Source organism: Dama dama, chromosome 5, assembly GCF_033118175.1.
Source record: "Dama dama isolate Ldn47 chromosome 5, ASM3311817v1, whole genome shotgun sequence".
NCBI classification, from domain to species: domain Eukaryota; kingdom Metazoa; phylum Chordata; class Mammalia; order Artiodactyla; family Cervidae; genus Dama; species Dama dama.
In genome coordinates, this window is record NC_083685.1 from 112,553,870 (window position 1) to 112,580,328 (window position 26,459).

The 26,459-nt window shown below is 45.4% G+C and overlaps 1 protein-coding gene and 1 pseudogene across 1 annotated transcript; both read right to left on the minus strand.

Annotated features, from left to right (window-relative positions):
* Nucleotides 1-7,059: 7,059 nt before the first annotated feature.
* Nucleotides 7,060-7,144, minus strand: LOC133058004 (small nucleolar RNA U3; annotated as a pseudogene).
* Nucleotides 7,145-16,941: 9,797 nt separating this feature from the next.
* AARSD1 (alanyl-tRNA synthetase domain containing 1) lies at nucleotides 16,942-26,097 on the minus strand. The gene is made up of 12 exons (XM_061144108.1): nucleotides 25,865-26,097; nucleotides 25,582-25,713; nucleotides 23,718-23,877; nucleotides 21,947-22,004; nucleotides 21,398-21,554; nucleotides 21,185-21,301; nucleotides 20,826-20,956; nucleotides 20,432-20,498; nucleotides 20,166-20,257; nucleotides 19,673-19,727; nucleotides 18,487-18,581; nucleotides 16,942-17,292 (listed from the first exon to the last, which is right to left on the minus strand). Exons 1-12 carry the CDS (start codon nucleotides 25,901-25,903, stop codon nucleotides 17,157-17,159), a joined length of 1,239 nt encoding a protein of 412 aa, XP_061000091.1. The 5' UTR covers nucleotides 25,904-26,097; the 3' UTR covers nucleotides 16,942-17,156.
* Nucleotides 26,098-26,459: the final 362 nt, after the last annotated feature.

Below are 26,459 nucleotides of genomic sequence, written 5' to 3' on the forward strand. Positions count from 1 at the left end.
CTCCCATTAATTTATTGTGGTCACACTTTGCTAACTACATAGTAAAAAAATGTTTAAGCCTACTAATTTAGTTTTAAAAATCCCTATTTGTTGACACTCCTCTATTAATTAAAGCTAACATATTCTGGTATATTTATCCTTTTAAGAAATTACATGTCAACTTCTTTGTCTTGAGATTTTCTCACATTCAACTCATTTCAGTCAATCATAATTGTTTTTTTTCTTTTTTGATGTCAAAACTGTTGCATTTTAGTCAATGGCTTCCTTATCCTTCTACCATTACCTATCTGAAACCTTTGTTTTCTAGCCCTATCTTAAATTTTCCTTACTCCAAGATGCAGAGTCATCCTTCAAGAAGTCTCAGGTCATTTCAGTGCGAGTCAGGGGTTGGCAGAAGTGCACCTATTAATGGACTGCAGTCAGAAAAACACATTTCTGTTAAAGGTCATGAGTTCACAATGATTTTTCCAATAAAATTACATTTTTTTCTAATGTAAAATCTTTTATTTTACCTACAATATTTCTGCTTAAAGTTTGATTCCTTTACCCACAATATAATCGTACTTCCTTCTCTTTTTTTGTTCCTCATATTCCTTGGCAACTACCAATCATGCCATCTCTTTGTTAACAATGATGTCCATCGGGTTGGTCTCTTTGTTCTTGTTGACCAACCTGTCCTTTTTCCATGAACAGCAGGAAATACACACACACACACACACACACACACACACACACACACACACACACACACACATGCACCCAGACTCACTGGCCAGGGCCAGCATTCTTCTTGGAAGTAGCCTCCTGAAGCCAGCCATCCATTTAAGACAATGACCCCTTCTGGAGTAAAATCATAAGAGAGTTTCAGAGAATATTTAGTTAATACTCTTTTTTGCCGAGTTGACATTTGAGAAGCTGCCATTTGTTCTCAAACGGTATTTTAACTCAACCTTTAAAAATCATAGTTCTGGCTCTTCCTGATTATAAAAGTATCACACATAGGAATTACAAAGAAGACTGTTTCCCTAAGAAGTGTTGGCAACTATGGAAATTATAAAGATGACAATAAGAGTCACTCCAACCTCATTACCCAGAAATAACTCCTGCTAACATTTTCAAATAAGAAGTATGGAATGAAACTGAAAGAGCTGCTGAACTTTGGACAAATATTACATCAGATTCATTAGCGATTTCTCTAAAACTTCTTTCTTTAATATGAGAAATATTAAGAGCCGGTTGGGTTGTTATTTTTTTTATTATTATTATCTTCAACTTACAGAGTTGTAATGAAAAGTCATCATTCTGATTTAAAAGTTTGTACTCCAGGATTCTTGCCTGGGAAATCCCACAGACGAGCCTGGTGGGCTACAGTCCATAGGATCACAAAAGGTTTGGGACATGACTTAGCAACTAAACAACAACAAAATGGATCAACAGACCTTAAAGGAAAATTCAAAATTGAAAAAGTTTGTTCTTTCATGAGACAACATCTGAGTTAAAACGCCCTTACAATAAAAACAGCAGAACAAAAACTGTGTGGTCCAAAAGTCTCAGAATTTCCCTAATTTTTTTCTTTTTTGTTTCGTATACTTTAGGTATCTTTAAATTAACTAATATCTCTTAATGAGTAACATTTGTTTTCAGGTAGTTAAACTTAGTCAACTGTCCCATAAAAATCAGAAGACCTCCCTGATGTCTAACTGGATAATTACAAACCTATTTTTTAATTAAAAAAATAAAAAGTTTAACGGACTTCCTTGGCATTCCAGTGATTAAGTTTGTGAGCTTTCACTGCAGGGGGCACAGGTTCAACCCTGGTCAGGGAAATAAGATTCCACATGCCTTGAGGTGCGGCCAAACAAATACATGAATAAAACTTTAAGAACTAAGCTTACTTAGGTTCATTTTCCAAGAGAAGAGAATGGGGGAAGCTGAACGCTAGGCACAATACCCAGGACTGCTGTCAGCAGGGAAGCGTGGGAACAGACACACTGCGTGCATCCGTGGGCACTATGTCACTTCAGACGTGTCCGACACTTTGTGACCCCTATGGACCATACCCCACCAGGTTCCTCTGTCCATGGGATTCTTCAGGCAAGAGCAGTGGAGTGGGTTGCCATGCCCTCCTCCAGAGGATCTCCCTGACCAGGGATCAAACCTGCATCTCTTAGGTCTTCTGCAACAGCAGGCTCTAAATAGCAGGTGGGTTCTTTGCACTAGTGCAAGAGCTCCCCAAGTGCCCCTGCTGTCCTGACGCCTTCCTGGGGACTCCCCAAAAACAGCACTCAAGGGCCCAGCAAGGGGACCCCAGGATTCCGGTCCTGCCCCTCTTGGATCAACACCATCCTTCAAGGCCAGGAGTGGCCCTTTTTCCCTCTCTCTCCCTCACTCCCACATCCAGTGGGTCGGGAAATCCCAAGGGCTCTCTAACTTTCGAAGTGTTTCCAGAAAGAACCCACCTCTTCCCATCGGCAGGAGGAATGGGAAGAAGCAAGGGAGTCTGTCAGGGGGCTGATGCTGTCGTCCAGGTCTAGAGAAGATAGCATCAGCCCCCTGACAGACCCCCTTGCTTCTTGCCATGCCTCCTGCAGTCTTTTTTCATCAGAACAGCCATAGCGATTTTGGGGGGAGCGGGAGCTGCACGGGGTCTTCACTGTGGCCTACAGGGGCTTCTCTGTAGTTTTGGCACTCTGACTTTTGTCTAGTTGAGGTGCGCAGGCTTAGTTGCCCTGGAGCATGTAGGATATTACGAACAGTTCCCTGACCAGGGATGGAACCTGAGTCCCCTGCATTGGAAGGTGAATTCTTAACCACTGGACCACCAGGGAAGTCCCGACAGTGATTATTTTAAATTGAAAGTCAGACTCTGGGCCTTTGTGCTTAAGATGCTTCTGTGGGTGGATGTCATTCAGAGTAAGAACTGCACTCCTCCTCCTGGGTTGGTGGCAGTGGGGGGAGCGGTGGGGGACAAAGGACCCTCATCTTGTTCCTCTGCTTCCCCTACAGCCTCCACTCCTGCCACTGTGGCTTCTTGAGGTCCCTGGAGCAGACCAGGCACACTCTAGCCTGAGGGCTTGGCAACAGCTCCTCCCCTGCCCCCATGCCCTACCCTCAGATACCCGCCTGCCTGATGCTCTCATCTCTGTCGAATCTTTGCTTGAATCTCATCTTCTCAACAAAGCCTTCCATGACCACCCGATTTAAAATTTCCATTCCATACCTTTCTCTCCCTGTTCTCACCCTCTGCATTCCCAGCCCTCCTCTTTCCTGCTCCCTTTCTTTCGTTTTCTCTTACTGATTAGATTCATTGTTTCTGATGTGTCTGCATGACTAAAAGATAAGCTCTACTAGGGCAGGAACTGTTTTGTTCACTGGTGTATCCCAAGCATGTAGAATAATGCCTGGCACACAAAGGCACTCAATAAATACTTGTTGAAAATGCTCAGGGCTCACGCCATAGCAACTGGTAAATAGTTTGAATATATCACCTAAAAAGATCCTGTGAAACTAGCCTATAAAAAGCAGTCAAAGGGAAAAGAAACAGCAAAGTGCATCAGGGGAAATGCATGTGGTTAGCAACTATTATAAATCCAAAATGATGGTTCACAAAATTAGAGCATCCGCCAGTCCCCCTGACCCCACTCCCACTCCAAATTACCTGGCTGAAGGAGGCATGGCCTTCGTGGTCTAAAATAGAGCTCCTTCTGCTTCTTCGGTTCTCAGGATCATTTATAAACTATATCCTGCTTTATTTTCAGTCCATGACTTTCTTGAACAGTGTGTCTCTATGATTTTTTTTTTTAGATGTTTTGAATCAGCTCTTGGAAGATTTCATGGTTCATTGTCATGTAAAGCAGCTTTTCTTTCCTTGCAGTTCTCAGTTTCATTTTCTTGCATCCTACGTTTTTCTCTTTCTTGAATTCTTCTCTTGTTTGGCTGGAGTTGATCCAACACACCAAAGCAAATATTGTTTGTTTGTTCCAGAAAGGGAACACAAGCAGTAACCTTTCTGAGTTCTTGTCTGTTGAACAGTATTCCCGTTTTGTTCATGTCTAGAATCTTGACAAGTTTATATTCCAGGTGATTGCTAACGCCATCAGAGGCCAGTCTGCAGCCACAACTTTCTGCACACGTTACCCAAGCTCCCTCTGTATTCTCAGAGGCTCCTTTCTCACCGTGGCTGTGAAATCACATCGAAACTGTTGAAGCCAGCTCTCCAAGATGGATGTATTCTACACTTGTCAGAAGTAGTGAGCATGTTGAGTGTGTGTCCATTAGGTTATATTATATTATGAGTTCCTTAGCCTATCTTGCCATAAAAGCCTGCTGTGAAGGATTTTATAAAAATAGGTCTTACAAAGCAAATTAGCTTAGAGCAAAGGTAACTGAAATAGCCAGAAATACAAAATGTTGCTGTTGTTTTTTGTCAATAATCAAGATGTGAAGGGGACTTCCTTGGTAATCCAGTGGCTAAGACCCTGCACTCCCAATGCAGGGGGCCCGGGGTTGGACCCTTGTCTGATCCCTGGTTGGGGAACTAGATCCCACATGCCACAACTAAGACCCAGTGCAACTAAATAAATATATATATATATTTTTAAAAGACATGAAAAGGGCTGTAGGGAGTCAAGAAGCTGAAAAAAAAAATGAGTTAAAGATGCAGAATTTCAGGAAGACTGAGAAAATTTGAGAGATAACCTGGAGGTAACATTCAAGCCTCAGCTTTTAAAAAGATGAAAAAAAAGAAAAAATATTCCTTGTTGTCTTGCGGTAGCCCTTGATAGCATCAATATAGAGGAATTCGGGGGCGGGGGCACCTGAGAAATGGGAACAACGGATGCTGTTTTCTTTTTTTTGTGTGTTTGTTACATAAATTAAGTCATTTATTATCGGCTAGCCATGTTTCAGATGGTGAAACTTCTACTGGCCTTGGTATATGCCTCCAGTTGTCTCGTGACAGACGTGACTGTGACTGCAGACGTGGGCTTGGAGGCACCCACAGCTACCATTTTCATTCAGGAACCACAGTACCACATCGCCACAACTCAGCTCTTCATTTCAGTTTCCTCTCCAGAAGGAGCAAGTGTGCTGGGTGTGCTGGTTGATGGTGATTTTCTTCATCAAAACATCAAACAAGGCATCAAAACAAGTCCCATATTTACCGATGACTCAACTTCTTAGTGTGTTTAGCCTCGTCATTGCCAACTAAGGCTGAGCCCAGACAGTCAGATGCCGTTTTCCGATTTAAGTTAGGATTCAGCACTATTCAGAATCTCTGGTCTTGGTGGAATCAAGGGCATAAAATATCAAGCATCAACTTTACCAGGGCTGGGCTGTACTTAGTCGTTCAGTCGTGCCCGACTCTTTGCAGCCCCATGGACTGCAGCCCACCAGGCTCCTCTGTCCTTGGGGATTCTCCAGGTAAGAACACTGGAGTGGGTTGCCATGCCTTCCTCCATGGGATCTTCCCAACCCAGGGATCCAACCCAGTTCTCCCGCATTGCAGGCAGATTCTTTACCAGCTGAGCCACCAGGGAAGCCCAGAGAAGGGTTAAAACTCCCCAAAACACAAATAACAAATTCTTTACAGAAGCCCACACCTTGTCTCTTGATTCCTTGTTGGCTTCTTGAGAACTGACTGCTCCATGTCCCACACACAAGATTTTCAGAAGCCACAAGGGGCCAAGATGTGAAGCTGTCTGGCTGAATCCAGCCGGGGCCTCTTTATCTTTTTCCTGGCGGAGGCCTGGGCAACCCTAGGCTCATAGCACCCTCTGCTGTCAAATTCCAGAAACGGTGCCTTGCTGTTGAGACCAAGACTACTAGAGGATTCTGGTCTGGGGCGAGGAAGCAAATGACAAGAGCAGAAATTCAAAATTAGTTTTCATGCAAAACTTCAGGACGAGTTAATCTTTATGGTAACAAGCAGCAAAAACAGCCAAAGAAAACGGGACAGCAGAACTTTTCCAGCAAGACGGCTTTTCAGTCTTTTCCAAAGCTGAATGGAAATCCCGGACTCACCCACACCAGGAGCCAAAAGAGGCCAAGTACACTTTTTCGAGCACCATTTGTAAAACACATAGAATGTTGTCTTCATAGAAATCGAGCCCAGGGTAACAGAAAGGAGGAGACAGACAAGCTTAGTATTAAATGTAGGGAATTAGGGGCTTCTCTTTTGGACCCTGTAAGAATCAACTCCTGGCTTTCAGCACGATAATGTATATACCTGCTCTAACAGAGGTAAAATTAAAGGCTATGTGGCAACACTGTAATGGAAGGTTTTCACTTCTATTTATAGCTTGTTTATTTGATCCTTTTTCCTTGCCAAAAGCACCAAAAAGCCTTAAGATCCTTAAATGCCCCTGTCCTGAAATCACTTATTTAACCATAAGAGAGATGCTAGTTTATAAAAGATATTGGATATATATATATATATGTGCTAAGTTGCTTCAGTTGTGTCTGACTGTTTGCAACCCTATGGACCGTAGCCCTCCAGGCTCCTCTGTCCCTGGGATTTTCCAAGTAAGAAATACTGGACTGGGTTTCTGTACCCTCCTCCAGGGGATCTTCCCAACCCAGGGATTGAACCTGTGTCTCTTACATCTCCTAAATTGGCAGGCAGTTTCTTTACCACGAGCCACCTGGGAAGCCCTATATATATAAATATATATAATTTGTGTGCTCTTTTAAAGTATATTAATAGTACTTATAGGCATGCATGCTAAGTCCCTTTAGTCGTGTCTGACTCTGTACGACCCCATGGACAGAGGAGCCTGGTCAGCTATAGGCTCCTCTGTCCATAGGATTCTCCAGGCAAGAATACTGGAGTGGGTTGCCTTCTCTCCTCCAGGGGATCTTCCCAACCCAGGGATTGAACCCGAGTCTCTTATATCTCCTGCATTGGCAGGTGGATTCTTTACCACTAGTACTTCTGTAATTACTTACTAATATACTAGATATGCTGCTGAGAGGCCATACTACATGGGGGATAGGCAGATGGATTCAAGAGCCAGATTGTTGGTTCAACATTGTGCCATGCCGGTTACTAGCTGTGTGACCTCAGGCAAGCTCCTTATCTCTCTGTGCCTCTGTATCCTCATCTCTAGTAACAAACTATAGAAATGATCCCTGAAAGTATAGACTTTGTATCCTCATCTCTAAAGAGGATGACAGTGCGCTCATCTCATGGAGTTGTTTTGAGAATTAAACAAGTAATATTTATAAAGTGCTTAGAACCATGCCTGGCAGAACTGTATACATTTAATACCAACTGGTAATTGAAGCACAAGCTGGAATCAAGATTGCCGGGAGAAATATCAATAACCTCAGATATGCAGATGACACCACCCTTATGGCAGAAAGTGAAGAGGAACTAAAAAGCCTCTTGATGAAGCTCTGGTACATATACACCATGGAATATTACTCAGCCTTTAAAAAGAATTCATTTGAATCAGTTCTAATGAGATGGATGAAACTGGAGCCCATTATACAGAGTGAAGTAAGCCAGAAAGATAAAGAACATTACAGCATACTAACACATATATATGGAATTTAGAAAGATGGTAACGATAACCCTATATGCAAAACAGAAAAAGAGACACAGAAGTACAGAACAGACTTTTGAACTCTGTGGGAGAAGGTGAGGGTGGGATGTTTCGAAAGAACAGCATGTATACTATCTATGGTGAAACAGATCACCAGGCCAGGTGGGATGCACGAGACAAGTGCTCGGGCCTGATGCACTGGGAAGACCCAGAGGAATCGGGTGGAGAGGGAGGTGGGAGGGGGGATCGGGATGGGGAATGTGTGTAACTCTATGGCTGATTCATATCAATGTATGACAAAACCCACTGAAATGTTGTGAAGTAATTAGCTTCCAACTAATAAAAAATAAAAAAATTTTTTAAAAAGCCTCTTGATTAAAGTGAAAGAGGAGAGTGAAAAAGTTGGCTTAAAGCTCAACATTCAGAAAACTAAGATCATGGCATCTGGTCCCATCACTTCATGGGAAGTAGATGGGGAAACAGTGGAAGCAGTGCCAGACTTTATTTTGGGGGGCTCCAAAATCACTGCAGATGGTGACTGCAGCCATGAAATTAAAAGATGCTTACTCCTTGGAAGGAAAGTTATGACCAACCTAGATAGCATAGTAAAAAGCAGAGACATTACTTTGCGAACAAAGTTTTGTCCAGTCAAGGTTTTTCCAGTGGTCATTTATGGATGTGAGAGTTGGACTGTAAAGAAAGCTGAGCGCCAAAGAATTGATGCTTTTGAACTGTGGTGTTGGAGAAGACTCTTGAGAGTCCCTTGGACTGCAAGGAGATCCAACCAGTCCCTCCTAAAGGAGATCAGTCCTGGGTGTTCACTGGAAGGACTGATGCTGAAGCTGAAACTCCAATACTTTGGCCACCTCATGCGAAGAGTTGACTCATTGGAAAAGACCCTGAAGCTGGGAGGGATTGGGGGCAGGAGGAGAAGGGGATGACAGAGGATGAGATGGCTGGATGGCATCACCGACTCGATGGGCATGAGTTTGAGTAAACTCCGGGAGTTGGTGATGGACAGGGAGGCCTGGCGTGCTGCGATTCATGGGGTCGCAAAGAGTCGGACACGACTGAGCGACTGAACTGAACTGAACTGAAACAATAATAAAATAAAAATTACTCAGTGGCACTGAAGTCTGCCTTTCACTATTTTTTAAATATTTGTGTATTTTTAAAAATTTTGCTGCATGGGATCTTCGATCTTCATTGAGATAGGCAGGATCTTGAGTTGCAGCATATGGGATCTAGTTCCCTGACCAGGAATTGAACCCCAGACCCCTCCCTTGAGAATACAGAGTCTTAGCTACTGGACCACCAGGAAGTTCCCGGCCTTGCACTATTTGGAATTGCAATTAGCAGGGGGGTTTTGTCAAGTGTAACTTCCTTGTATTCATGAGATCTTTTTCAGACTATGTTTTTATCACCCTCTTTTTGCTGGAGTGTAACAAAGCATTTACCTTCTGTTAGTGGGGAGGGAGGGGAGCCTCTGGGGACCAGAAGAAATGGCCTAGAAGTGATGGGAGAGACTCATTTGGATGAAGAGCAACACAAGCTTCATGTCTTATTCTTTGCTTCCTTCTTATAACAGCCACATAAAAGATACCAAAGTATGTGTGACTCTGATGAATCCATCAGCCTCTTTAAGACCCTGGTCATCTTCTGGAGCTGAGGACAGTTTGAAGTCCAGAATTTCATATAAAGAAGGAGCTTAGCAGTGACCCTCTGGTTGCAAGGGAAACCAACTGAGTTGTCTTAGAACAAAATAGCTTGGGGAATTCCCTGGTGGTCTAGTGGTTAGGGCTCAGGTGCTTTCACAGCCAAGGGCCTGGGTTCAATCCCTGATCAGGGAACTAAGATCCCACAAGACACACAGCACAACCCCCAAAAAACAAAAGAAACCTAGTTTTCTTTGCCTATTAAGTGCTCTGCTGTGTTGAAATGGCCTGGATGCTGGTGCCCAGGTAAGACTCCATTTTCCCCCAAGCCTTTGTTGTCACTGCTACAACACTCGTTGCTTCCCTCCCCACCATTTTTCTCTCTTCTTCACCCTGCTATTTTCCTCTTTGACTTAACAGAATGTATAATTTTACATTTATTTGCTTCTCTCCTTTAAAATGCCGTTGAGAACAGTGATCACAGCTGTATTATCCACTAGTGTGGCCCAGTTCCTAGAACAGTGTCTGGCACTAGCTATACTCTCAGTATCTATTAAATACATGAACAAATGAATTCTTGGATTGTTTATTATATGTCCAAGCCAACAATAACAACAAGGAACTTCTGTTGGGGGTCCAGTGGCTAGGATCCCATGCTCCCGATACAGGGGGCCTGGGTTTGACCCCTGGTCAGGGAACTAGATCTGCATGCTGCAACCAAGAGCTCTCATGTCACAAGTGAAAGATCCTAGATGCCGCAATGAAGGTCAAAGATCCTGAGTGCCATAACTAGGACCCAGCATGACCAAATAAATAAATATTAAACAACAACAACAAAAACGAGTTGGGCTTTCCTGGTAGCTCGGCTCGTAAAGAATCTGACTGCAATGTAGGAGAACCTGGTTCAATCCCCGGGTCGGGAAGATCCCCTGGAGAAGGGATAGGCTACCCACTCCAGTATTCTTGGGCTTCCCTGGTGACTCAGCTGGTAAAGAATCCCCCTGCAATGCGGGACCCTGGTTTTGATTACTGGGTTGGGAAGATCCCCTGGAAAAGGGAACAGCTTACCCACTCCAGTATTTCCGCCTGGAGAATTTCATGGACTATGAATGATCCATGGGGTTGCAAAGAGTCAGATATGACTGAGCGACTTTCACTTTCAAACAACAACAAGAAAAACAAGTCAGGTGACATGGAAGAAAGAGGGAATTTTATTTTCGCAGAGGGAAGGTTTGATTCTGAAACACTTGGCTTTGAGGTTGGTGTTTGAGGATGAGCAGGGATGTTTACAGGAGGCCTTGGCTGCAGGTGGCTTCTGCAGGGTGCTCACAGAAGGGCTCAGCAGAAGACAGAGAAGGCTCTCACTGTTAGTGCCTCTTCTGCCCTGGACCCAGGCTCAGGTCACTTTACCAAGACCCGCTCTTGTTCCTTGACCTTGAGAGCCAGGCACTCTTGCCAGCAGTCGTCTGCACAGAAGGTACAGACCTTTCTGGAAAAAAAAAAGAAGAAAATGTCTCTATCACTCGTTCCCAAATAACCCTAGTTGCCCTCCGTCAAGGGCTCTTTAGTCATAGCTTGGATCCAATTCAGGAAAGGAATGGGCGACGTAGAAGCTTTCTGCATGAGTGTTTCATTAGGGTATGTTGAGCTGCCTGTTTCCCAGCAGGACCATGAAGTTTATTTAAGTTCTTATGAAGGGAAAGGCCTGGCATTCTAGCATAGCTTGGCCGACTCTCTGGTTTCCACTCAGGACTACAGGGTGGGGTGCAGCTATAGGACGTTTAGGCTGTCTGCTGCTCTGTGTCTGGCTTTCATCTGATGTCTTTCGTCTTTCGTACTAAAATCTGATCCAGCACCTAAAGGTGCACACATAATTACAAAGGCGACCCTCACCCGGGTGTGAGCCGCAACATCTGTGTCTTCAGAAATCTATGGGTACTTGAGTCATAAAACCTTCTGAGCCCAGAGGGAGCCCCTTCTCACTATTTCTATGCTGCAAAAGTGGATTTTAGGGACTTCCCTGATGGTCCAGTGGTTAAGACTTCACCTTCCAATGCAGGGGGTGCAGGTTGGGTTCAATCCCTAGTTAGGAAGCTAATTCCACAGGCCTCATGGCCAAAGAAACCAAAACATAAAACAGAAACAATATTGTAACAAATTTAAGAAGACTTTAAAAATGGTCCACATGAAAAAAAAAAAGTGGATTCTAACAATGTTCCAGAATATACAATCTATGTGTATGTATGTGTACCTAAAACTCTACCACATTTTATGCTAATTAATACCTATTATTCTCTTTTAATGTTACTCTAATAAATATTTAAACTCACTCTGCTGCAGAAGGGAATGGCAGCCCACTCCAGTGTTCTTGCCTGGAGAATCCCAGGTACAGGGGAGCCTGGTGGGCTGCCGTCTATGGGGTCACACAGAGTCGGACACGACTGAAGCGACTTAGCAGTAGAAGGGCTATAGTGAGAGGATTAGAAAGAAAATCTCTGCTGAGAAAAAGAGCCATAAAGAAAAGCTGCCTCTCACAGGTCTTATTACGTATGGGCTGAGGGAGAACATTTTTTTACTTGATGAATTCCTAAGCACAAATCTGCCCACACTGGGCTTGGTGTTTACATTAATTTGTGTGGTCTAGGAAAGTTTGTGCCAAATGTTTCTAGCTCAATAATGCCCCAGGGCATCTGGTAGAAGCGAAGACAAATCCTCACTAGAAAAATGTACCTTCAATTCAGGTTTTGCCATGTTCATTTCTATTAAATATATATGAATGTGTGTGTGTGTTACTGATCTGTTAATAGCTCTTCTGATGAGTATTATGGAACTTCATTATCCAAGCAGCTCAATGTATCATTAGTGCTAAAGTTGAATTCCTTTCAGAATTCAATAGTTGACAGCCTTCTTGCTCAGGTATACAGTCCTGAATTTTCCTGCTCCATGGTTTGTAAAGGCATTATATGATGTTCAATAAACTCCCTTATTTGTGAAAAAATAAAATAAAATAAACTCACTCTGCTTGATTTTCTGGCGAACCTCACAAAAGATAATCCATCCCTTCCCTTGAATACAAACTGTTCCTCTCCCTGGGGCATTGGATTAGGGCCCCTCTGACAGGCATGAATGACATCACTGGTTCCAAAACTGCTGCTTTATTTTCCCTTCTTTCATACAACTAGTTAGTGTTTTCATGCAAGTTGCTCAAATGTTGATGCACTTTCCTAATTATTTCTTTCTGAGGACATAGTGTTTATATCCCCACTTGCAGGTCAAGAAATTGAAGGTCAAAGAGAGTCTCAGCAGGGAAACCAGACACCCTGGGTTTTGCCGGAGACCATCCTGGTTTGTGGGGGCTTCCCTGGTGGCACTAGTGGTAAAGAACCTGCCTGCCAATGCAGGAGACGCCAGAGATGCGGGTTTGATCCCTGTGTTGGGAAGATCCCTTGGAGTAGGAAATGGCAACCCACTTCAGTATTCGTGCCTGCAGAATCCCATGGACAGAAGAGACTGGTGGATTTTGGTTCATAGGGTTGCAAATAACTTAGCGACTTAGCATGCAGGCACGCATCCTGGTTGGTGACTGTGGCTCTGGAGAGATGTGTAGAGCAACCCTTTTACTCTTAGAAAGACACAAGTTTGGGGACTTCCCTGGTGGTCCAGTGGCTAAGGCTCTGTGCTCCCAATGAAGGGGGCCCAGGTTCAATTCCTGGTCAGGGAACTGGATCCTACGTGTGGCAACTAAGGGTTTGAATGCTGAAACTAAAGATGCCCCATGATGCAACTAAGGCCCAGCACAGTCAAATAAATAATTTTTCTTAGTTCCTTAAAAAAACAGTACCCAACTGTTTTTTTAAAATGATATGGATAGTAAATGATATGGTCTAGTCTACATGATCAGAACTCACCTGAGTGGTGGCAAGCAGGGGTAGCCCCCAGTCCACTGCTCCTTTTAGTACGCCCGGAGGAAATAGAAATATAAAGGGATAGAGGGAGATGACATACACATGAAAATGAACTCACTTGGGAATTCCCTGTGGACCAATGGTTAGGACTCTGCACTTCCATTGCAGGGGCCCTGGGTTCGATCCCTGGTCAGGGAACTAGAATCCCAACAAACCAAACAGCCAAGCAAAACAAGACAAAATGATTCCACTTGGGTCTCTGCTCAAGGGAATCCTGCCTGAGTCCTTCTAAAAGTAAGGAGCCTTCTGTGAAGCAAATAATATGCCCCCATCTCTCATCAAAGATTCCATTTTGTACTGCATAACTTTTACACTATGTTTTTTTAAAAAAATGACACTCATTTAGCTGAGAAAAGCAAGATGCAGAGGTGTACAGTGTGTTTCAAAAGAGGGAAGATCTATATCCATCTATTAAAAAAAAAATACTACCAGATGATAGGTAAGAAATTAGTAGTTATCTCTAGCAGGGAAAATTGGGCAGGAGCAGGGTTGGAGACAGACTTTTTAAAAATACATTTTGAGGGCTTTCCTCGTGATCCAGTGGTTAAGACTCCACACTTCCCATGCAGGGTACATGGGTTCAATCCCTGGTCAGGGAACTAAGACCCCACATGATACACAGTGAGACCAAAAAAAAAATTTTTTTTAATGCCTTTCATGCCCCTAAGCAGCCTACTGATGCAACAACAATGCCCAAACTTTGCCTCAGAAACTCAAACTCCTCTTCCTTCTGGCCACCTCCCTGCAGCCTGCCTCTCCCACTCCTCTGCCTCCTGGCTCCAGCTGAAGTCTCAGGCTCCAGACTCCAACTCCCGACAAGTAGGCTGTCTTGTGGCTTTCAGTCTTACCAGACAAACTGTTTTAACTTCTTTCGTTTGGGGAGAAAACTAATTGGATACTGTCGTTCTCTACTTAGGGGCTCTTAAAACACGGAAAAATGTTATTCCCCACCAGAGCTGAATCTACCCTGAACTTTCTAGAGGTGTATCACACACACATGTAAGCACAGAACCTCATCAGGAGACTCAAGATTGAACCATAAGTTTGATTTGAAGGACCAGCACAGACACCATAATTGAGTGCCCTGTGATGGAAAAACACAGGTGGTTGGGGGAGGGATTTGTTTATGCTTTGAAATGGAATGGCACATCAAAAAATTTCTTGTTGGACTTCCTTAGTGGTCCAGTGGATAAAACTCTTGTGCTTCAAAGGCAGGAAGCACAGGTTTGATCCCTAGTTAGGGAACTAAGCTCAGTGGTTAAGAATCTACCTGCAATGCAAGAGCAGCAGGAGATGCAAGTTCGATCCCTGGGTCAGGAAGATCCCCTGGAGGAAGTATTCTTGCCTGAGGAATCCCCATGGACAGAGGAACTTGGCAGGCTACAGTCCATAGGGTCCCAAAGAGTCGGACAGGACTGAAGCGATTTAGCATGCACACTCAATAGCTTCCAAATGGTGCCCTGTGGCTCCATAGGAACCCCTCAGGGACCTCCTGAGTGCCTTCAAAACTCCATGCCTCCACTTCCTTTTCTTTTTTTTCCCACTTCCTTTTCCAACCAGATCAACACAACTTTCGTCCATTTCTGAAATGGGCTTTTATATGTAAGGCTCATGAAGAAAAGCTTCCTTTATTTAAACTAAAGACAAAAGTCTAGAAGCCACTGCACTAGGTAACCACTCAGTTCCTTCCAGAAAAATTCAATGAAGCCATGCTCCCTGCCTCTGTCTCTCTAGCAAAACAGTAGCAGAATTTCTTCATGTGGGAATTTTACTTGAATAAACTCCTGGTGAGAACAAGAAGATGGGCATCTAATCTGAAGCTATTTGTTGATAGCTGCTGGGTTCAAGGGAAGATCCCCTGGAGGAGGGCATGGCAACCCACTCCAGTATTCTTGCCTAGAGAATCCCAAGGACAGAGGAGCCTGGTGGGCTACAGTCTACGGGTGGCCAAGAGTTGGAAACAACTGAAGCGACTTAGCATGCACACACACACGCTGGGTTCAGAGGAAGCTTCCCTTGGGCTCAATCATAGCTCTAATATAACTAGGAAAGCACATGAGGTGCCTGCACCCAAATCCATCCACAGCAGCCCCACCCAGGGATGCGGCTCACCTGGGGGTGGAAGAAGGCCAACTGCTCCTACTGTTACAATCAATCCTCGATTTGCAGGTAAAGAGAAACAGAACACTAGGTGATCAAAAATGACCAGTTGCTAGATCACCTCTGGGAATCCATTAAGTGCTTTTTAAAAATTTTTGGCTATGCTCAATCTTTATTGCTACACTCAGGCTTTCCCTAGTCGCAGTAAGCGGGCTTCTCATTGTATTAGCTTCTCTTATTGCAGAGCATGGGCTCTCAAGTGCATGGCCCAGAAGTTTTGCTCACGGGCTTAGTTGCCCCTCGGCATGTATAATCTTCCAGAACCAGGGATCAAACCTGTGTGCCCTGCGTTGGCAGGTGGATTCTTAACCACTGGACCACCAGGGAAGTCCCACAAAGTGCTTTCTTGAGCACGTACTGCCATTTTACCAGTGAGGAAAGTGAAGGTTGAAAATGCAAGGTAACTTTCCTAAGTGAGTAAATGACAGAATCAGATTTTTTTTTTTAGTTGTATTCTTAAATTGTGAAATAACCCCATGGAATAAAACATAAATGCAGGCCACAATGCAAAACTATTAAGCAAAGTGAAGTGTAAGTCGCTCAGTCAAGTCTGACTCTGTGACTGTATTGTGCATGGAATTCTCCAGGCCAGAACACTGGAGAGGGTAGCCTTTCCCCTCTCCAGGGGATCTTCCCAACCCAGGAATTGAACCCAGGTCTCCTGCATTGCAGGCAGATTCTTTACCAGCTGAGCCACCATTAATAAGCAAAAGCCTATGTAAATGCCACCCAAGTCAAAAAACAGAATGTTGCCAGCATTCAAGAAACCACTCTCCCACCCACCCCCACCTTGGGTCTCTGCTCCGTGCTGCTTCACTCCCTCCCCAGAGGTAAATGCTGTCCTGACTTTAAATTATTTTCCTGCTTTTCTTTATAACTTAACCACCTGTAGGTGCACAAAGCCAGGATTTCTACTCAGGTCTGTGAAAATCCAAAGTCTATGCTCTTAACCTAAAGATGTTTCAATAATGAGCCTTAAAGTCTTACTTGTTTCATATTAATAATGACCCCAGCTTTCTCTGGGTTAGTTTTGCCTGGTATCTCTATCCTTTTCCTGCCTCAGTAGCAGACTTAGAACATTTTTCTACAAATATTTTTGTGGAGTCTTAACCTATTTACAGTCATTGATAGTTCTTAATTCTGAAACACAAGACTAGGGAAAAAGTAAGAGAAAACAAGGAGATGTGAGTCTACGTCCTAAGCCAAGCCTCCAGCTTGACTCTTATCTCCTCGGGCAGCTGCATTTCTCTACAAGGAAAAGACTGCAGCTGGATTTAGATACATTCATACATTTCATCAACATAACACTCACGGGTAGGATATACATAACAGGAGCCAAAGAAAGCTGTTTAAGACTCACAGACTTAACAGACTTGTGGTTGCCACGGGGGCGGAGGGAGGCGGAGGATTGGGAGTTTGGGATTAGCAGATACAAACTATTATACATAGAACAAATAAAGAGCAAGGTCCTACTGTGTAGCGTAGAGAACTATATTCAGTATCCTGTGACAAATCATAATGGAAAAGACTATGAAAAAGAAGGTATAGTTTATATAACTGAATCACTCTGGTATATAGCAGAAATTAACACAACACTGAAAATCAACTATACTTGAATAAAATTTAAAAAAAGAAAGAAAGAAATCTGTTTATTCACAAAGATGCTGACTACATAAGCACACTGGAATACACTGCATAAATTCGTCACTTGTCATATAAATATACATGGTACCACAATCATTTCAAGTCAAACTATTTTATTGTCCAAGAGACTCCTTCTGTGTTCTCAGGAGGCCCGCTGTCAACGGAGGACCAGCGGGGCACCCGAGTCCTCACTCCTCTGCGCTCTGCGTGCTGACGTAGTCCTGGAGAAGCGCCTGCACCTCTGCCCGCCGGCTCATCTTGGTGGCCTTGCCCTGAAAGCGGCCTTTCTTCCCAGCGCCCTTGCCTTCCAGCACCTCAGCCACCCTGGGGAGCAGAGGGATGGTCAGGGAGGGTCTCTTAGGGGAGAGTCACGGGAAAAACCAGGCCAGCCCTGAAGCTTTCCTCGCGGGCTGAGGAGGAGGGAGAGAAAAAGTAGAAGGCTTCTAGAAATAGTTGTATGTGGGCACAAAGATACACGCAGCATGTTGATAAGAGTGAATAACTAGAAACAACGGAAGTGCCCTAGAAATGGGCTAAATTACAGCAACCTCCAGGGAGCAGGGCAAGCATAATTAAGGGTAAAGAGCTGTAGACACAAAGGCCTGTGGGAACAGCAGTGAGTGAAGCAACTGGGGCTGAGTGAGAAGGGTGGGCCCGCGGCACTGGCTGAGTCTATGGTGTCTGAAGAGGCAGCCGGCACTTACTTCCTCACAGATGCTACCCTGGAGGAATGTGGACACAGAAATGCCAGAGCATGCCTTTTCCCACCCCCACCATTTTTTAAAAAGCTAGAATTCTATACATTTTTAAGAAAAAATCTCCTAATTTTAAAAGGTAGCAACTAATTTTGAAAATTTAAAATAGTACACAGGCCAAACCAGTCTATAGGTCTCACCTGGCTGTCAGGAACCTCTGCTCTAAACACTTCTGTTTTCCTTTATGTTTTACAATGAACATGTATTCATCAGAGCCCATCAAGGACTTCAAAAACCCTAAATGCCACAAAGAACATGACATACTCCACTTCCATAGCTAATTTAAAATAAGAAAATACAAAAAATAAAAGTCCAACACAATTCTAACTTTTCTATAATAACTACATCAATGCTTTTTGATTCAGTTTCAAAATCCTAATTTTTTCCCCCAAGTTTGCCTCTATCTTATGGATGCCTTAAGCACCTGTTTCATCTGCCTAGGGAGAATCCAAAACCTATATTCAAGCATCACTTATGAATCTCAATTTCTAAAAGAAAAGGACTTTCAAAAAGTCCTGGGCTTGAGTCTCAGTTCTCTCACTTTAACCGTGAGATCTGAAGCACAGGACGTGCTGTCCCTCGTATAGCAAAGTGCGAATGATGGTGGTGATCATTATTTCTGCTCAGCCAACCTCACACGGCTGTGATGTGATCAACGTAAGATGCAGACACAGTGGTGGCCCTTTGCATTCATCAAGGGCTGTGTTAGCAGGTTAGGCTTACAGGCTCTCCCACCCGCACATAGCTGTCCACAGTTAATCACCTGGGCCCCAGGGTCTCCACGGCCTCAGCTGGTCCTGCCAGTAAGAAGAGTCCAGCACCTTTCTCATCGCCCACAGTTAAGAAGAGGAGGGTCTCCTAGGATGGAAGACAAGAAGATAAGCCCTGATACTTAAAGACACGCAGTCAATCCCCTCTAAACTGCACTCTTTTCAGCCTCAAGGACACATTTTTATCACACTGCAATATATATCAACACACTGTACATCTTAAGACAATGTGATATGTCGACTATACTTTAAAGAAAAACAGCTTTTCCCTCTAAACCACAAGTGATGTTCCTGATGGATGGTAAGACAGCCCCTCCACTCTGGGGCCCATAAGGGACAAGAAACTTTGACAATGGCTTTAGGAACTCAGGCTGAACATTAAGTAGGGGGCAGAAGGCTGCTGACCATGATCAAGGATAAAATGCCTTTCATGATCTGACTCCTGCCAACCTCTGGAGCCTGGCCACCCCACTGCCCTCCTACACTGTGCCTGCCACTGCCTACACCTCCATGTTTCCCTCGGCCAGGCCGCCCCGGCTCCTGTGTCTGCCGACTCCTGAGCAGTCTTCTAGGCCCCTCCCCTGAAGCCTCCTCAGCCTGACAGAGAATGCACTCCTCTCACTCTAGCATCAACCACCCTAAATTACAAAGATCAGCATACATAGCTATCTTCCCATATAAAAGTGAGCTCCTTGAGAATGTGCACTTCTACACAGGATTATGAAGAGAGATGTACACACTGCTTGGCCCAGAGTGACTATTTCAAAGAGTATTTTTGGAGTAAAGGCAAAAGAGAGACCTGGAAAACACTAAACTCTGGACAGTCAGGACTGGGAGGAATGCCTGAGGCCAGAGGCAAAGGTCAACAGAAGGGATGGCCTTCTAAGGACCAAGCCAACCCCCATATTTCTGAAATCAGGCCCTTGGCACACATAAATATGGGTGGTATGGAGGAATTCCAGTTCTGATAAAAGGAGCTCCAAAGCTGGTAAATGACACAGCCCAGAAAGGTCAATACCACTGAGCAAGTCTGACACCTAAAACAAAGCCTGGCTCACGGTTAGTGTTGAGAAAATGGCATTGAATGAGTTTCTATTTCCTATTCTCCACATGTTCATGAGGAAGACCCCTTGCAAGGTCTCCAACTAGGGTGGACAAACAACCTCACGCGCCTCTTACCTCTGGCCCAATCTCATTGGCGATGATATTCATGAACTCAGAATCGCCATCCTTCCTAAAACAAAGGGCACAGACGTGAGACCCAGGCTGCAAATGGAGCTGGGAAATTGCAGGAAGCCCAGCTCCTCCTACTGGCCTCCCCGCTGCCTTCCCTGCAAAGTGCCAAAGAAAGAGGGCAAACGGAGGGCCAGCCCGACGTCCTTCTCGGCCTGAGCACGTTACAACAAGCTTTGCTTTACGTTGTTTCTGTTTCCCTTAAACAGGATTCTCCCAGGTAAGTGGAGAATTGTTAGATGGTGAAGGATCTGAGGCAAGGTGCTAAGAAAGTTACATGTGAAGATGTTTATATCAAACCCAGGAAACCTGGAAGGTAACACATTACTTAGGGTCTTCTCAGTCTTGAGAATACCACGGGGGTGACCCGCCTCCCACTCCTGCACTCTACGCCGGGAAGAGGCTGAGCCCGAAGCCCAGCGCCCCCGGCCTGTCTCACCTGTGTAATGCGATCACACCTCCACAGTCCGCGCTGTTCCTGAGGCTGTGGGCAATGTGCACAGCCAGGTCTCTGAGCAGATTCAGGTTGTTCTGAAATGGACAGTGTCACTCAGTCATCCGGTGGGGAAAGGGTAACCAGAGGGAGCACCATCTCCCTCTGCCCCTCACTGCTGCCACACTGCACATCCAGTCAGGTGAGGGGCTGAGTCTGGGAGCCTGTTCAGGCAGAGCCCACGCCCTTTCCACCCTCCATGGATAAATCACCTTCTGCAGGAGCTTGCTGGAATTCTGCAGCTTCTTCACTGCTTCCACGTGGTCCTCTGCTCCACACCTGCAAGAGAAAGGTTCGTGGAGGCCTCCCCAGTTTCCCAACTGCTTCTGGTGTTGGGCGTAAATCAACAATGCCCCTCCTGATGGTGTGTCTCCCTCCAGATGGGACTCGGGGACATTTTGATGGAGCCTCAGAAGGTTGGGGGGAGAGGATATAAAGGAAGAAACCATTCTGTGTGCATCTGGCTAACTACCCAAAGCGCTGCAGCATTTATGACCGCATCTCACCTCCCAGAGATAAGAGTATTCTGTCTCCTGTACGGGTGGGCAGGCTACACTCTGGCTGCCCAGGAGCTGAGAGTTGAGCCCAGGAAGGGGGCATACGTACTTCAGCAGAGCTGTGAGCGCCTTCTCAGTGCCGTGACTCCTCTCCATCCACTTCAGTACCCGATTCCCAGCCAGGAAGATCAGGTTGGTTTTGTTCTTTTTCCCCTTCTCAGTGCCCAGAATTTTAATGACCTACATGAGGCAAGAACGTAACATACACATGTATACATGGGTAAGCCACAGCAGGTGCTGGACCCGAGGGTGAGAGACCCCAAGACCTCCCCAAACAGCTCAGGAGCAATAATGGAGTGACTTCGCTCAGGACCCCTCGGGTGTCCCCTCCATCACTCCCAGCCCTGCTGTGATCCCCCACCCCTGACACCCTCTCTCCCACCCATTCAAGAGCCCTCTCTCACTTACCTGAAGGTCACTGAGATTGCTCACGTGAGTCCCACAACACATGTTGGAATCGACGCTCTTGATCGTAACAACTCGAATAGGCCCAGCGTGATCATCCGGCAAACCCCGGCCCCTCACCTGGAACGTGAGGAAAGGAGGAGGGCTGTCTGAATTTTGATGAGGAGTCCTCGGGTGGGCACTCTGCATAAGACACCCCGCTGGCTCTCCCCTCACCTGCTCCACCTCTGGATCATCCAGGCTCAGTTCTCGCACGTTTACTGGCAGCCGATCTCGGATTTTTTCATTGACACTCTGCTCGATGGCAGCTACTTGCTCTGCAGTCACAGAGGGGCTGTCCAGCTCAATGACACTCCGGAGTCGCCCCAACTCCCTGCCAGAAGTAGAGTGGTCACAGGATGCTGACGGGGATGATGAACAGTATAAGGAAGAGTATCGTTTACAGAGCATGTTCATATAAATGCTGTTATTGAATCCTCACAGAAATGTCACAAGGCAGGGACTGTCACTTCCATTTTACAGGTGAAGGGGTTAATATTAAGGAACTTGATCAAGGTCATGCAGTTGGGATTCACCCTCTAGGTCACTGGGCTCCAAATTCTAGTTCACTCCTAAGCAAAGGCAGATGTTTCTCAGGGGGAAACAAAGTCATCCACCACCCCATCTTCACAGGGACCAGGTGAGCAAAGCAGATTTTTATTTTCCTGCCCCTAACCCATGAGAAGCTGGCAGTCAGGGACCCATGCTGGACAGTCCCCTGCTCACCATGATGTTGTCTTCAGCCCAAAAAGATCATCAGCAACTGCGGTGATGAGATGCTGCCCTGAACAGAGAGAGGAGACAGGAAAAGAGTAAAGATCCCAGGCAGTCACACAATCCCCATGTCAATATCATCCCAGAAATTCTGCTGAAGACCTGCTAGACATTGAGTAATACTCTCGAGAGATACTTTATTGAAAATCCTCAGGAGAATTCTGCAAGAAGCTTTATGATGCCATTTCATGAATGAGGAAATCGAGGCCTAGAGAGATCAAATAAATGACTTGCCAAGGCAATCAATGTACCTCGTCAGAGGCAGGATTTGAACTCAAGTTCTCATTGAGCCACATCCATTCATTTGACAAAAAGAAAATCTTTTAGGCATGTTTTTTGTTTTGAATTTTTGTTTTTTTCCTGGCCTTACCGCACAACTTACAAGATCTCTCAGTTCCCCAACCAGGAACTGAACCTGGGTCACGGCTGTAAACCTGGAACTCTCACCAGTAGGCCACCAGGGAACTCCCCATTTGACAGAAATTTATCAAGTGCCTACACATACAAGGCACAGGGCTTGGTACTAGAGCTATGGTGCTATCCCTGATCGATGACAGTGAGGAGGAGGAAAAAAAGCAAGAGGTGGAGAAGGGCTAACTGTGAAAGCAAAGGGAACAAGACAGCCAAAGGCCTTTAAGGAGGAAACAAACAGGATATATTGAAGAAATCAAGAGAAGGCCAGGATGCGGAGAGTGGGAAGCAGAGGCACTGGATGAGGCTGGAGCAGTAGAAAAGCAGCAGCCCAGGAAGGTCTTACAGCCCATGACAAGATGTTTGGCTTTACCGTGAGCTACAGGCAGCCTCTGAAAAGCTTGAAGGCTGGGAGTGGCTTGATCGGATTTTCAGTTTTATATTATTCTGGCTGCTTTGTGGAGAGTGGGCTGCAAAGTAGCAAGACTGAATGTGGGGAGACTAGCCAAGAGACTGTTACAGAAGGCTGGGGAGAGATGGCGAGAGGTGGGACAAGGACAACGGCGTTGACAGTGGAAGTGGGCAGAGAAGTATTGAGAAAGTAAACCGTCAGGATGCAGACTGACTGGCTATCCCTAAAGAGGGGTCTGAACAGACTACCAGGATTCAAGTGACCGGGTGGATGCTGATGCCATGCACTGAACATAAGAGGTGAAAGGAAAACCAGATCAAGGGGAGGGGGTGGCTTTTCAATTCCATTTTGGACATTTTGAGTTTAAGAAGGCTATGAGACATATCCAGATGAAGATATCCAGTGGGAGTTAGTAGTACTTAAATCCAGCAGTTATTCTAATACTTTAACTGCTCATCTTGGAGGGTTTTTGACTGTGCTATCTTCGTTGCTCTGCGTGTGCTGTTTCTAGTTGTGATGAGCAGGGGCTACTTTCGTTGTGGTGCCCAGGCTTACTCACTGCGACAGCTTCTCCTGTTGCAAAGCACAGGATCTAACATATGTGAGCTTCAGCAGTTGCAGCATGGGGTTCAGCAGCTGTGGCACATGTATAATCTTCCTGGACCAAGGATTGAACCTATTTCCCCTGCATTGGCAGGCAGATTCTCAACCATTGGACCACCAGGGAAGTCCTGCTCATTTTGCTTTTATAACATTTATCACATCTTGCCAGAATCCTGACTCTGAATACGTCTGTCTCTTCTAAAAGGTTAGCTCCTGGAGAACCCACACATCTCAATCATCTTGACATTCCCAAACAGCAACTGCCCCTGCTAGAAGTGTCCCATCCCACCCATCTACCTGAATGCTGCTGCATGTGGTCAAACCTCCGTTCCCAGTCCACCCGGACTTGAACCTCAGTCCCAGGGGTCAGGGGTGTCTGGGTGAAATGATCAGCCTGGGTGCCCCGGCGAGTCACTCTCAGCACAGAGATGTCATTGATTGTACCACGGTCATCAGGCTGCGTAAAGAAATTAAGATAATCAGTGGTGGCAGGCAGGGCTCACCTAACTCCTGGAATCAAAGACTCTCCAGGGCAAGTATGTGAAAAACACACCCAGAATTTGAGATTCTCTAAGGGAGAAAGGCAATGCCAAGTGAGGTGGTTCATTTTGCTCCAGGAGGGGACTATCTCTGTCCTCTTCACTCTGAACACCTGTATATTTTGGTCTTTAGAACAGAATAACAGAATTAAACGTTGTAACTATAGCAAGGAAACTTTTAGTAAAACCCAAAGAAACTTAATCCTCATTCTCATTGCTTGGTTTAGATTCTTCTCTTTCAATAGTTTCTAAAATGATCCAAATTTTTCTCCCTTCTTCCATTCTATCTTCTTCACTGCTACTAAGATTAAACTATAAAAATATGAAGTATTACAAAATACAACTGCTTACAAGATACTGTGACTGCCCAAGAACACAATGTAAATAAGACATGGTCCCTCAAGCAAATGAAGAGTCTGGAAAAGATACAGACATGCCAACGGTAAGACATGGTCCCTCATGCAACTGAAGAGTCTGGAAAAGATATAGACATGCCAACAAGCAATTGCAAAATGACCTACAGCCTGCTATAGTTCAAAAAAGTACACTGTTCTAGAGAAGCTCAAAAGAAAGGGTCCTAACAATCTTGGAAAATCAGGGAAGACTTCCTGGAAGGGGTGGTATATAAAATGAGACCTACTATGGATACTGGACGTCGCAGGTTTTCCTTCTGCAGATCAGAAAACCTCTACACTGGCCACTTAGTATGTTCTCTCACATAATTTCTTTGCCTAAGTACTTCCATGGCTCACCACAGCTTCCTGAATGAAGTCCACACACCTTAACACATCCTTCAAGGCCCTCTGAAATGTCCCCACTTAGCTTTTCAAAGCCATCTCCAGCCTGTCATCAACATGTACCATAAGCTCCAACTATATGGGACTGTTTGCAGTTAACCAGACTTGTCAGATTCTTTCAGGCTCCCCTGCCTTCGACTGTGCTACTCTCTCTGCTGGGAACGCTTCTCCCACAATGCCCACCTTTGAGGTGAGTATCCTCCTTTCTCAAGTTCTCACTGGATCTTGTCCCTACCCCATCACAGTATTGATAAGTCTGCCCTCTCTTGTGCTCCTTCAGAGGAAACTTTTCCCTCTGTGCTAAACATGCTAATGGAATTCCGACCTCAGGTCCTTTGCACTTATTCTCCCTCCCTGGAAATAGTTCCCCTCCCCCACCAGCATCACCAGATGACAGAAACGGCTTAACACCCACTTCCCTTAGTTCTTGACTAAAGTAACTTGTCCCCTACCTAGGAGATCATCCCATCACTCTCTTTCCCTCAAACTTTAGTTTTCTCCATAGAACTTATCTGAGCTGGTATATTATTTATCTAGTCACCGTTTTTTCTGTTTCCTCCAACAAATACACTATGTAGGTAGAGACACTTTCTCGTTCAACCTTTACCCTCAGAGCCTGGAACAGTACCAAAGAGGGTGTGTTAGGGCTGGATAAGTATCTGTCGATAAATATCTGTTGAGTGAACAAATGAGCTGAATTGAGCTAATTTCCAACTGTATTCATTACAGCTGAGACTGAGAGACAAGAGACACTTTCCACCGGGTGAGAAAGAAATTGAGGGCTTCCTGGGAAGGGAAGGGAGGAGATCGAGATGGGCCTGGTACCTGTCCCCCGCCCTCGGGAAAAAGCAGCGTGTCTTCCAGTACCACTTGGAAACCGCTCAGCACTTCCTTCTTGCCGTTGCTTCCTTCGGTGTGCAGCTCCGCGGGACGGCAGGAGACCACAGTGGTGGTAAACTGGATGGAGACGGATGCAAAAGTAAGCCCCGACCCCAACCCTCAGCGCACCGGACTGAATCCAGCTCGGCGCCCCCTCCACGCGGCGCCCCCTCGCCCCGCACCGCCGCACCCGCTCGGAGCAGCACGTTTCCCGCCCCGCAGGCCGCACCTCTCTGGCGTAGCTGTCCCGCTGACACAGAAACGCCATCGCTGCTGTCTCCCAGGACGCGGGGATGCGCGCTCACTGAAATGCCCGGCGGCGGACGGAGAGCAAAGCGGGACAATCTTCACACCGGGCGCGTCTCTGCGCAGGCGCAGCAGGGCAAAGAACGGGATGCGGTTTGAACAAATTTATTCAAAACGCGACGTGCAGGCTCTCGGAATTGTTTAGCGACTATTTGTGAAAAGGACCAGGAAAAAAAAGACAAAACTGCGGCCTGAACTTGTCGAAGCACTTCGTTTGGCCCCTTTGGACCTCAGGGAGGGACACAATTCAGCCCCGCGGAAGCCCGGTCGATAGAAACGTGGATGGTACTGGTTTGAATACATAGCAGCGCCGCCCAATGGAATTATAATGCAAGCCACATATGTTCATAATATTTTTATTTAAATAACCATATCTAAATTTTTTCACCATGTAATGAGTATTTTAAAATGAGTTTCTCCCCCACCCCGTACAAAATTTTCGAAACTCGATGTGTATTTTACACTTACAGCACTTCTCAGTTGGGGATATCAATATTTCAAGTACTCAGTAACCATGT